The 14,014-nt window shown below is 39.1% G+C and overlaps 1 protein-coding gene across 1 annotated transcript in view; it reads left to right on the top strand.

Moving 5' to 3' along the window:
- The window catches only part of dpep1 (dipeptidase 1), a 58,915-nt gene extending 45,786 nt beyond the window's left edge, over positions 1-13,129 (top strand). Inside the window, exons 9-10 of the mRNA XM_043706798.2 lie at positions 5,204-5,339; positions 8,191-13,129. Of these exons, the coding sequence (XP_043562733.2) occupies positions 5,204-5,339; positions 8,191-8,349 (295 nt within the window). The 3' untranslated portion in view covers positions 8,350-13,129. The remainder of the gene's footprint in view (positions 1-5,203; positions 5,340-8,190) is intronic.
- The last annotated feature ends 885 nt before the right edge of the window (positions 13,130-14,014 follow it).

Below are 14,014 nucleotides of genomic sequence, written 5' to 3' on the forward strand. Positions count from 1 at the left end.
TTATCCTATCCATGCCCCTCTGATTTTATAAGCCTCTATAAGGTTACCCCTCAGCCTCCGACACTCCAGCAAAAACAGCCCCAGCCTATTCAATCTCTCCCTATAGCTCAAATCCTCCAACCCAGGCAACATCCTTGTAAATCTTTTCTGAACACTTTCAAGTTCACAACATCCTTCCGATAGGAAGGAGACCAGAACTGCACACAGTATTCCAAAAGGGGTCTAACCAATGTCCGGTACAGCCGCAACATGACCTCCCAACTCCTGTACTCAATACCCTGACCAATAAAAAAAACATACCAAATGTCTTCTTCACTATCCTATTTACCCACGTCTCCACTTTTAAGGAGCTATGAATCTGCACTCCAAGGGCTCTTTGTTCAGCAACACTCCCTACTACCTTACCATTCAGTGTATAAGTCCTGCTAAGATTAGCTATCCCAAAATGCAGCACCTCACATTTACCTCAATTAAACTCCACATGCCACTTCTTAGCCCATTGGTCCACCTGATCAAGATCCTGTTATAATCCAAGGTAACCCTCTTCGCTGTCCACTGCACCTCCAATTTTGATGTTATCTGCAAACTTACTAACTGTACCTCCTATGCTCACATCCAAATCATTTATATAAATGATGAAAAGTAGTGGACCCAGCACCGATCCTTGTGGCACTCCACTGGTCACAGGCCTCCAGTCTGAAAAACAACCCTCCACCACCACCCTCTGTCTTCTTCCTTTGAGCCAGTTCTGTATCCAAATGGCTAGTTCTCCTTGTATTCCATGAGATCTAACCTTGCTAATCAGTCTCCCATGGGGAAAACACCTTACTGAAGTCCACCACTCTGCCCTTATCAATCCTCCTTGTTACTTCTTAAAAAAAAACTCAATCAAGTTTGTGAGACATGATTTCCCATGCACAAAGCCATGTTGACTACCCCTAATCAGCCCTTGTCTTTCTGAATACATGTACATCCTGTTCCTCAGGATTCCCGCCAACAACTTGCCCACTACCAACATCAGGCTCACTGGTCTATAGTTCCCTGGCTTTTCTTTACCACCTTTCTTAAATAGTGGGACCACATTAGCCAACCTCCAGTCTTCCAATACCTCACCTGTGACTATCGATGATACAAATATCTCAGCAAGAGGCCCAGCAATCACTTCTCTAGCTTACCACAGGGTTCTAGGGTACACCAGATCAGGAACTTATCCACTTTTATGAGTTTCAAGACATCCAGTACTTGCTCCTCTGTAATCTGGACATTTTTCAAGGTGTCACCATCTATTTCCCTACATAATTCCCCTCTATATCTTCTATGTCCTTCTCCATAGTAAGCACTGATGCAAAATACTCGTTTAGTATCTTCCCCATTTCCTGTGGCTCCACACAAAGGCTGCCTTGCTGATCTTTGAGGGACCCTATTCTCTCTCTACTTACTCTTTTGTTCTTAATGTATTTGTAAGAACCCTTTAGATTCTCCTTAACTCTTTCTGCTAAAGCTATTTCATGTCCTCTTTTTGCCCTCCTGATTTCCCTGGTAGGTATACCTTCATATTCTTCTAAGGATTCACTCAATCTATCCTGTCTATACCTGACATATGCTTCCTACTTTTTCTTAAACAAACCCTCAATTTCTTTAGTCATCCATCATTCCCTATACCTACCAGCCTTTCCTTTCACCCTAACAGGAATATAGTTTCTCCGGACTCTCATTACCTCATTTCTGAAGGCTTCCCATTTTCCAGCCTGTGAACATCTGCCTCCAATCAGCTTTTGAAAGTTCTTGCCTAATACAGTCAAAATTAGCCTTTCTCCAATTTAGAACCTCAACTTTTAGATCTCGTCTATCCTTTTCCATCACTAATTCAAAACTAATAGCATTATAGTTTCTGGCCCCAAAGTGCTCCCCCACTGACACCTCAGTCACCTGCCTTGCCATATTTCCCAAGAGTAGGTCAAGTTTTGCACTTTCTCTACATCGACATATTGAATCAAAATTTTTTCTTGTACACACTTAACAAATTCCTCTTCATCTAAACCCTTAACACTATGGCAGTAATAGTCTTTGTTTGGAAAGTTAAAATCCCCTACCATAACCACCTTACTATTTTAGATTAGATTAGATTACTTACAGTGTGGAATCAGGCCCTTCGGCCCGACAAGTCCACACCGACCCGCCAAAGCGCAACCCACCCATTCCCCTACATTTACCCCTTTACCTAACACTACGGGCAATTTAGCATGGCCAAATCACCTGACCTGCACATCTTTGGACTGTGGGAGGAAACCGGAGCACCCGGAGGAAACCCACGCAGACACGGGGAGAATGTGCAAACTCCACACAGTCAGTCACCTGAGTCAGGAATTGAACCCGGGTCTCTGGCGCTGTGAGGCAGCAGATTCTTACAGATAACAGATCTCCTTACAAGTTTGTTTCTCAATTTCCCTCTGACTATTAGGGGGTGTATAATACAGTCCCAATAAGGTGATCATCCCTTTCTTACTTCTCAGTGCAACCCAAATAGCTTCCCTGGACGTATTTCCGGGAATATCCTCCCTCAGTACAGCTGTAATTCTATCCCTTATCAAAAACGTCACACCCCCTCCTCTCTTGCCTCCCTTTTTGTCCTTCGTGTAGCATTTGTATCCTGGAACATTAAGCTGTCAGTCCTGCCCATCCCTGAGCCACGTTTCTGTAATTGTTATGATATCCCAGTCCCATGTTTCTAACTATGCCCTGTGTTCATCTGCCTTCCCTGTTAGGCCTCTTGCATTCAAATAAATGCAGTTTAGTTTATCAGTCTTACCTTATTCTCTGATTTGTCCTTGCCTGCCTTGATTGTTTGACTCACTTCCGTTCTCAACTGTGCCAGTCTCAGCTTGATCTCTTTCCTTACTATTTCCCTGGGTCCCACTCACCCACCTTACGAGTTTAAATCCTCCTGAACAGCTCTAGAAAATCTTCCTGCCAGTATATTAGTCCCCTTCCCATTCAAGTGCAATCCATCCTTCTTGTACAGGTAACTTCTACCCCAGAAGAGACTCCAATGATCGAAAAATTGACCCCTTCTCCGATACACCAGCTCCTCAGCCACACATTCATCTGCTCTATCCTCCTGTTCCTACCCTCACAACCCGCAGCACCGGGAGTAATCTAGATATTATTACTCTTGAATTCCAGCCTAACTCTCTATATTCTCCCTTTAGAATCTCATCCTTTTCCATTCCTATGTAATTTGTTCCAATGTATACAATGACCTCCTGCTGGTCCCTCTCTCCCTTGAAACATTCTGCACCCACTCTGAGATATCCTTGATCTTGGCACCAGGGAGGCAACACACTATTCTGATCTTTCACTGCTGGCCACAGAAACGTTTGTCTGTGCCTCGGACTAGATGCTCCCCTCACACAATTGATCTCTTTGAAGCCGACGTACGCCCCATTGTGTTGGACCCAGTCTTGATACCAGAAACTTGGCTGTTCGTGCTACATGCAAGATCAATGTATGAACCTTCTCCAGACTACCTCCATTGTAGTATATCTTGGTTCAGATAATGGGACCAAAACTGCTCACAGTATTTAAGCTAGCTAATGCCTTCTAGAGTTTAACAAGACCTCTCTGTTTTTTATTATCCATTCCCTTTGAAATAAAGGCCAATATCCCATTTGCCTTCCCTCTTATCCACTGAACTTGTGTGCTAGCTTTTTGTGAGTTATTCATGATGACTCACAAATCCCATTGTGCTATAGCTTTCTGCAGTCATCTCCTGCCAAAGTTCCTAACTTAACATTTCCTCACATTGTATTCCATCTGCCAGTTTTAGCACATTCATTCAACATGTCTATATTCCGCTGGACACTCCATAAGGAGTAACTCACCACTAGCCTTTCCACTTATTTTTGTGTCAGCGTGGGCTATAGTATATTCACTTTCTCCAAGCAAACCATTGTAAGTAAACACAACCCCAGCACTGATCATTGAGCCATTCAAATAGTTACAGGTTGCTATCTTGAAAATGTACGCTAACCACTGAGCCACAGTGCCATTTTGTGTTTCCCCATGATTATTTCTCAAATCTCTTTCTCTAAGGGCTCTATATTCACTTTGACTTCTCTCTTCCTTTTAATACAATTAAAGAAGTTCTGGCTATCTTTTTTGATTATTTTATTTTTTATTTGGCACTATCCTTAACTTAATTGATCAACCACTATCCACTTTCTAGAATCCTTATAGAGTAATAGTGTTACAACACAGAAAGAGTCCCTTTAATCTATCATATCTGTGCTAGTCATCAAGCACCGCATCAACTCATTCCATTTTCCAGCACTTGGCCCGTAGCCTTTTATGCTATGATGTTTCAAGTGTTCATCAAAGTACTTAAATTTTGTAATAGTTCCCACCTCTATTACCCTTTAAGGTAGTGATTTCTAGATACCCACCACACTCTGGGTGAAAGAAATTCTCCATAAATCCCTTCTGAACCTGCTGCCCTTATCTTTAATCCATAGTAATTGATCCCTCTATTAAAGAGAAAAATTTATATCCCTTATAATTTTGTGGACTTTTATCATTACATCAGTCTTCATTGTGAAACTTGACTATTTTCTTAAATGCCTGCTACTTTTCCTCACCCAATTTTCTGCAAAATTCCTTTCCTGTTCACTCCTGCTAATTTTGCCTCCACTTTTATGGATTTACCTTTACTTAATGTCAGCACAGTTGTTTCAATCCAGATTTCACACTCTCAAACTAAATGTTAAATTCTACCATATTATGGTCACTGTTTCCTCATGGATCTTTTACTCTGAGAGATTTTCTTAAACCTGCCTTATGTCACTTTCCTAAACTTTGGTTGGAATAAATAATAAGTTCTTTCTTGCGACTAAATTATTCAAAATATTGTCGAAAAATGTAATTATTGAATTGATTAGTGTTCAGCTCTCCCATTGAAAGGAGCATATGGGTACACTCTCAAGTGGTACTGAGACATGAAGAGAACAATCCAATTTCGGAATGTGGTAACCAACAGCAACATTGCAGACGGTGTTCATGGCCCTAGGTTAGGTAGGGGGAAAATCAGCCAGAAACTTTTAACCCTAATTGGAAAATATGCATGCACGTCAACATCAAGTCAGACCTGATTGAATTACCACACCATTAAGTAACTGGCTTACAGTTTTTTTTTCCTGAACACTTGAAGACTTCCTGCAGGTTTGGAAGATGTGTCCTTCTATCCAGACTTAGTAGCTGAACTATTGAGAAGAAATTGGACTGATAAAGATGTGAAAGCTGCACTTGGAGGAAATTTCCTACGAGTCTTTGAGCAAGTGGAAAAGGTGAGCATATATTATTTCAAAAAAAGTCTTCATGACCTTATTTTGAGAAATCTATCTTTAAAATAACCTGCCATTTATGTTGACCAGCTGGAGCTCAGCATCAGACTTAACTGACTGACCACCTCCCACACTGACCCCAGTGTGGGAACCAAAATAACTTTCACACTCTGCAGTCATTTTATTGACAATGTGGTACAACAGCTTCCACAAGTTGAGTCAGCGTGTGGTGAATCTAACCTACAGATCTATATAACAGCAAACATGCTATTTTCATCACTGCTGCTCTTTTGGACAGAAATTTGTGCCAAAAATTTAGAAGCATTAGCAGTTGATGCATTGTTTTCTTATAGCAATCCAGTAGATCACTTTGACTCACGTACCATTAAAATCAATTTGTGCATACACCAAAATAATTAGCAACAAAGTTAAATGTTACAATGAAAGAGATAAATTAGGAATAGAATGATGAATGAGCACCTGTTCATCCTATAGCTGTGAGATGGAATGCTGGGATTAATTGAGATGAAGTTAAAAAAACGGCGTTTTTCATTTCCTGTGACATCAACTCCAACAGCTGGTGGATTTTTCCCTTGACTCTCATAAATGTCAGTTTCATTAAGTGGTCAAATAGTGCCTTGAGGACAACAACTCCCACCTTTGCTATGACAATTAACTTAATGTCAATGTCTGGATCAAAACTATGACAAGGTTAGGAATCAAGTGGCTCTTGTTGCATTAGGTTCTAATGTGAGCTCTTCAGGTCTGATACAAGCTCAGATCAGACTGCTTAGTTAATGGTAAACACTGTTTTAAAACTCTAAATGATGTTCTAGCTATAGAGCATTACATTCCATACTGCACAGTCCAACTTCTTCATATAACACTAATACATGACTACTGAGTTCATAGTGATAACACAGCTTACTTCAGAGTCTCAGCTTCATTAAGCCCTATCTCTATATCTGACCACCTGATCCGCAACAAATGTCTTTACAATTTCCAATATTATTAATTAAAATATTTCCCAACATTATTAGCAGAAACACTTAGCCAGAAGTATTAACTTCAAGACTGTATATATTTTCAACCCTGTCATCTGCCGAAAAGGTCGACTGTTCACAAATTCAAAGTTTGCAAGTCTCACTCAGTTAGACATTTGAATTGGTCTAGGAGGGCAATGACAGGCAGGAAAGCTGTCTGGAACCAAACTGCTACCAGATTAAATGAAAAGAGTAATATTAGTAACAGTATCCCAAAACCCATACCACTGAAAAGAAAGGTTACCGGTGGAATGCCACATCAGGATGAAGACAGATGCTGATCCACATGGTATCACAGCTACATGATTGATACTAGTTAATTTAATCTTATTCATAATAAATTTCTGGTGAAAAAATGATCTGATAATGAAAGACTAATTATTGAACTTGCACCATGGAAAAAGAGCTGGGGAGGATCACAATTTGGCTGCAATAGCAGAACAATGACATCTTAAGTTTCTTGCAATATATTCTTGATTTGTTGATGAAGAGGAAACTTAATGTTTGGGAAGATGATAGTGTGTAGATTCATTTTTTCTAAAGACTTATACAAAGACTACAAAGAGTCAAGTCAAAGGTTATTGTGGCATAGATGGAAGATTGGCTGGTTAACAGGGCGCAGACAATAAGCATAAATGGGACTTTTTTGGATCGACAGGATATAATGAGTGGTGTGCCACATGGCTCTTTGTTGGGATCCTAATTACAATGCATATAATGATTTGATGAAGGGGCAGAAAATTGGTTTACACATTTTCTGATAGCACAAAAATAGGTAGAAATGTAAGTTAAGAAAAGTACATAAGGAGGCTATGAAAAGATATGGCTCGGGATGAGAAGACAAAAATGTGTCAAATAAATTATAATGTGGGGAGAATGTGAAGTTGTCCATGTTGGCATGAAAATATAAAAGAAATATATTATCTAAATACTGAAAGATCCAGAGCTGTGAGATAAAAAGGGATCGGAGGTGTCTTCACACAGGCATCAAAAAGGTTAGTGTGCAGTTACAGCAAGTAATTTGGAAAGTGAATGGAAAGTTCTTATTTATTGAGAGGGAGATTCAATACAGAAGTAGGGTGTTTCTGCTCCAGTTATACAGGGCATTTGTGACACCATATCTGGAGTACAAAGCATAGCATTGGCCACCTTATATTAAGGAAGCATGTAAATGGACTGGAGGCAGTTCACAGAAGGTTTACTTGTAGGCTTGTAACTGATGGAGTTTAGATTAGATTAGATTAGATTACATTATAGTGTGGAAACAGGCCCTTAGAAGAGTAAGAGTTGTCTTGATTAAATAAGATCCTCAGGAGTCTTGATAGGGTAGATGTTTCCTTTTATGGGAGAACGTAGAACTAGGGGGTCACTAATTAAAAATCAAAATCAAACTGAGATTAGGCTTTTTTTTTCCTTTTTAGAGTCATACGTCTTTGAAACTTACTTTCTGAAAAAGTGGTGGAAGCAGAGTTCTTAAGTATTTTTAAGGCAGATTCTTGTCAAGCATGGGAGTAAACGTATACTGAATATGCAGGAATACAGATATGAGGTTTCAATCAGATCTGCCATGATCTTACCAAAAGAGATGCAGCAAGAATTTTAACTGTGTCAACTATAGTCCAACCAATAGCTGCCCTTTCCCATGCCATTTGAAGTGTTTCCTTTCAAAAGTTGTTTTTCTTACATTTCAGTCATGATCTGTGAAAGATGAAAAGTTTTAATATAATGTTTCCATCAGCAATGTTCAAGCTCTAAATGATAATCGACTATTTGTGTTAACATATATATATATGTTTCTGCTTGTTTTCTAGATTAAATCCAACTCTTCTGGTGCTGATGAGCCCATTCCTTATGAACAGATTCAGAATGAATGTAGAACTGGCTATGGCTATCGAAATAATGGAACCCCACTAGTGTTATTTCCTCCAGTTATCTCATTAGCTTGCCTAGCATATTATATATTAGTATAAGAGTTAAATAAAGAATGTATGTACCACATTAACCCTTAAATATTGCAGCTTCCCCCAAAAAAATTTGAATACAAAGAAAAAATAGAAGCAGAATTTTCATGGGCCTTTTTCCAATCACTCACTGTAGTATTGCCAGAAATTGTGCAAAAACATGTATTAATAAAGATGGATGTCATTTCAGTTTATTTCCCTAAGAAATGTCCATCTTTTAGACAATTTTAATGTATTTTCCATTATCTGAATACTTTCAAAGACTGATTTGTATAAAACATGTTTTATTTTTGGCCGGCCATATCTCGTAGTTACTCTAGATGTTGTAATGAGTGAAACGTATAAGTTCCATTGTGCAACACTATATCTCTAATTAACACACACCCATAATTTCTTCACAGCAACCAGACAATCTGGCCATTTCTACCCACACAAAGCTTTACTGGTAACCTCTAAGTATTAGGTTCTGAGGAAGGGTCACTTGACCTAAAATGTTAACTCTGGCTTCTCTCCACAGATTTCCAACAATTTCTAATTTTGTTTCTAAGTATTATAGTTGTACTCATGGAGGACAAGAACAATTTCAGTGATGCATCTTTCCCTCTCTTTTGGACATTAGTGTATGAACTGAAATGTTGCAACAGAACCTGAATTCCAACATTAAAATCAAGGTTGAGATTCTGGATGTAGATTTGCTCGCTGAGCTGGAAGGTTCATTTTCAGATATTTCGTCACCACATCTTCAGTGAGCCTCTGGACGAAGCATTGCTGATGATTTCTGCTTTCTATTTATATGTTTAGGTTTCTTTGGGTTGGTGATGCAATTTCCTGTGGTGATGTCATTTCCTGTTCTTTTTATCAGGGGTGGTAAATCAGGTACAAGTCAATGTGTTTGTTGACAGAGTTCCAGTTGCTTCTATGAATTCTTGTGCATGTCTCTGTTTGGCTTGTCCTAGGATGGATATGTTGTCCCAGTCGAAGTGGTGTCTTTCCCCATCCATATCTAAGGATATTAGTGAGAGAGGGTCATGTTGTTTTGTGGCTAGTTGATGTTCATGCATCCTGGTGGCTAGTGTTTTGCCTGTTTATCCAATGTAATGTATGTTACAGTCTTTGCACCGTATTTTGTAAATGACATTAGTTTTGCTTGTTGTCTGTATAGGGTCTTTCAAGTTCATTAGCTGCTGTTTTAGTGTGTTAGTGGGTTTGTGGGCTACCATGATGCCAAGGGGTCTGAGTAGTCTGGCAGTCATTTCTGGGATGTCTTTGATGCAGGGGAGAGTGGCTAGGGTTTCTGGGTGTGTTTTGTCTGCTTGTTTGGGTTTGTTGCTGAGAAATCTGCGGACGTGTTCATTAGATACCTGTTCTTTTTGAATACACTGTATAGGTGATTTTCCTCTGCTCTGTGTAGTTCCTCTGTGCTGCAGTGTGTGGTGGCTCATTGGAATAATGTTCTGATACAGCTTCATTTGTGGATGTTGGGATGATTGCTTCTGTAGTTCAATATTTGGTCCGTATTTGGTGTTTTCCTGTAGACGCTGGTTTGAAGTTCCCCATTGGCTGTTTGCTCTACTGTGACATTTAAGAATGTCAGTTTGTTATTGTTTTCCTCCTTTTTAGTGAATTTTATGCCAGTAAGGGTATTATTGATGGTCTTGAAGGTTTTCTCAAATTTGTTTTGTTTAGTGATGACATAGGTGTCATCCACGTTGCGGACCCAAAGTTTGGGTTGGATGGTCGGCAGAGCTATTTGTTCGAGTCTCTACATTACTGTCTCTGCTAAGAACCCTGATATCGGAGATCCCATGGGTGTTCCATTGGTTTGTCTGTAGGTCTGAAGATAGTGTCATTTCATGTTGTGTAAATGTCTCTCTAAAGTTTAGCCAAAAATATTGCTTCAAAGAAAGAATTATTTCATGACTTGATAATTATGTAAGAAGAGCAATATTCAAACAGGCTGTTTGAACCAGTCTATGTTAATACTTCTATCCCCTTTTTCTTCAACTGTCCACTTGATCTATTCTTAAACACTAACATGATCTGTTTCAATTGCTAACAAAATTAACATACTACACAGTTTCTGTATAAAAGAAAACTTGTTCCATGAGTACAACTATAATACTTAGAAACAAAAATAAAACTGCTGGGAAAGCTCAGCAAGTCTGGCAGCATCTGTGGAGAGGAACCAGAGTTAACGTTTTGGGTCAAGTGACCCTTCCTCAGAACCTAATACTTAGAGATGCAGAGGTGACTTTAATATTTTATAGTCCATTTCCCGATATTTATATTAGTCTTAGGGGGTTCTCATCTTGGCCTCAGCTCCACCTTCCAGTCCACTCTTTATTTTCCTTTAACCCATCACCAATTAGAAATTGGTCTGTCTCCTCCATAAATGTATTCAATATCCCACTACACTCTGAATTCCACAGATTCATAAAATTTCTACTTACCTTTGTTATAAATCTGCTAGCCCTTATCCTAAAACTATGACCTCTTGTTTTAGGTTGCCCACATGAGGAAACACCCTTTCAATACTTAATTGGTCAATCCCTTTAGCATCTAAAAACCTCAACTAGATCTTTTCTCATTCATCTAAACTGCAGAGAGCACAGACCTAAACTACTCATTCTCTTTTCATAAAACAAATCCCTCGTTGCTGGACTCAATCTTGTGAATCTCTGCTGAATTGCCTCTAATGGAACCACATTCCCCTTCAAGTAAAACCCGAACATGCAGTAAGGACTCTTGTAACAGAGTTGATCTTCATTTTGTTTCTTTTTTCAATTGCCTTGTGTTGCATCTGGTTGGCTAGGTGTAGCAATTTATGTCTCATTTGAACCCAGCCTTTGTTTCTTCACTACATCAATATCATTTAATTTGGCTTTTGCATCATGAAATCTTTTGTTTATTTAATCTGCCCTGACCTCCATCCTATCACAGACTTTTCTTTGTTCTTCCTGCCAGATCCCCTGCCATATACGTCAATAAAACCTTTACGTTTCTATTTCTCTTCAGCTCTGAAGGAAGGCTGAGTGTGCTACTGGAAAAGGACAGCAGGCCAGGCAGCATCTGAGGAGCAGGAGAATCGATGTTTCAGGTCAATAGCCTTTCATCCTTTATCAGGATGAAAGGCTATTGACCTGAAACATTAACTCTGTTCCTAACCATACATGCTGCCTGAACTATTGAGTCATTTCAGCTTTTATTGCATTATTGTGTGCTGTTAATTTGTTCAGACTACAATACTGCTGTAAAGTGCTCAAGTTTGCAAAAGCAGTTTGGAGCCCTCAGGTGGCAAAAGATTGCACAATATTTTTATTTTAAATATACAGAAGGTGGCGATTTACAAAAATTTCCAAGTTATGAAAGCTTGTACTTAAGAATGAGATCCCATATTAATTTTAAAGATCTGACATGCAAACATTTGCTCATAATTATGAACCGTCATTTTATTCAGGATTCCTGAAGAAGGGCTTATGCCCAAAATGTTGATTCTCCTGCTCCTTGGATGCTGCCTGACCTGCTGCGCTTTTCCAGCAACACATTTTTCAGCTCTGATCTCCAGCATCTGCAGTCCTCACTTTCTCCTATTTAGGAATGGAATCTATTCATAACTCAGAAACTGCCTGCAGCTCAAATAATTGTATAAGATGTGGTAGCAGAAATAGACTATTCAACCCATCATGCCTGCTCTGTCAATCAATGAAATTACAGTTTATCTGATAATCTTTAACTCCACAGTCCTATCTTTTCCCCATTACCCTCGATTAATTTAATGAGTAAAACTCTGTGCATTAGAGCCTTGAAAATACATAACAATACCAACATTATCTTCTGAGAGACAAATGAGGAATCCATTAATCCGAGATTATGCCCTCTGGTCCTCGGTTCTCCTACGAAGAGAAACAATCCCCACACAATCATATGTATTTGTTTTAAGAGTGGCTTTATTCTTCTAAACTTCAATGAGTACAGGCCCAACCTCTCATCAAAGAACATCCCTCCATACCCAGGATCAGCCTTGTGGATTGTTTTGTCTTCCTCCAATGCCAATCTATCTTCCCTTCAATAGGGGACCAAGACTGCTCACAATATTCTAGGTGTCATCCAACTAGCACTGTGTATAGTTTTAGCAAGATCTCCTTTTTATACTCCATTTCCTTTGAAAATAAGGCCAACATTCTGTTTGCAAATTACTTTTAACTTTGAAATTGTATGCTATTGTTTTGTAATTTATGCACAAAGATTCCTCTGTGCTGCAGCTTTCTGCAGTTTTTCCTGTTAAATAATATCAAGCTCCTCTATTCTACCTGCCAAAATGCAAAATTTCCATCTTCCCACATTGTATTCCAACTGCCAAGTTTTTGTACTTTCACTAATCTGACTATATTCCTCTGTAGACTTTGCATTATCCTCACCATGTGTCTTCCCATCTATATATGTCATCCTAAAACTTGGCAATTTATTTCTGTCATCCAATCATTAATATGTATTGTAAATAATTGTGGCTCCAGCACTGATGGCACTCCACTAGTTACAGATTGCCATCCAATAATGCCACTATAATCCTAATCCCTTGATCAGTTCGCCAATCCATGCTAACATAACACTACAGTCTCTTCTTATTAAATTGCCTTATATATGCAGTAGCTTAAAGAACATCTGTTGGAAACCCAAATATATAACAATTACTGCAACCCCAACCCCGCCACCCCCTCACCCCCCAAAACACCTTTCTCTGTCCTACTTGTTACCTCTTTGAGAATTTTGATAAATCTGACAGGCATGATCTCCTGGTCACAAATTCATGGTGACTCTACTTAATAATACTATGTGTTTCTAAATGCTCTGCCAAAACATCCTTTCTAATAGTCTCTAAAACACTAGATATTAAGCTAAGAGGCCTGTGGTTCCCTATGTTTTTGTCTCACTCCCTTTTGAATAGGGTTTTATGCTGGTAGTTTTTTTCAAATCCTCTTGGACCTTTTCAGAATTTCTGGATTCTGGGAAATTATTACCAGTGCACCCCTATCTATATAGTTACTCTTTTTTATTGCAAAAATATGCATTATTCATTAAAGAAATTATCTATAAGTAGACACTAGGGATATCAGCAACTAGGGGTTATAATTTCAAGATTGTCAGCAAGAGAGTGATGAGTGAGATGAGGAGAAACTACTCAAGAGAGTTGTTAGGATTTGGAAATGCACTGCCTGGGAGAGTGGTGGAAGTGGATTCCATAGGAGATTTCAAAATACATATATTTGAAAGTGATGAAGTTAAAGGGCTACAGAGATAGGACTGGAAAGTGGGACGAGTTGAGTAACTCTTTTGGGAGCCAGTACTGGCACAATGGGTCAAATGGCCTCCTGTGATTTTATGCAATGGGTTTCAATCCGTTCTATCCTGTCTTTGTGAGAAAAAAGTACACAAGACATATTGAAATTTGACATCCCACAGAGCTATTGTGTAGTTGCAAAAATAAAGGCATTATTACCTCATTCAGGGGAAATATTTCCATATGCTTTGAGGCAATGGGGGTCTGAGAACTGAATGGGGCCTCATTATACTTTGGCCAAAAGACCTCTGTGTCTTTCCGCACCGTGTTTTTGGCAACTATCTGATGTAGTCCTGAATGGAAGGTGCCGTCTGCAACACTCGGTTGAGGTCAACA

Source organism: Chiloscyllium plagiosum, unplaced genomic scaffold (genome assembly GCF_037043375.1).
Source record: "Chiloscyllium plagiosum isolate Xiang-an unplaced genomic scaffold, Cpla_swu_hap1 HiC_scaffold_17, whole genome shotgun sequence".
NCBI classification, from domain to species: Eukaryota; Metazoa; Chordata; class Chondrichthyes; order Orectolobiformes; family Hemiscylliidae; genus Chiloscyllium; species Chiloscyllium plagiosum.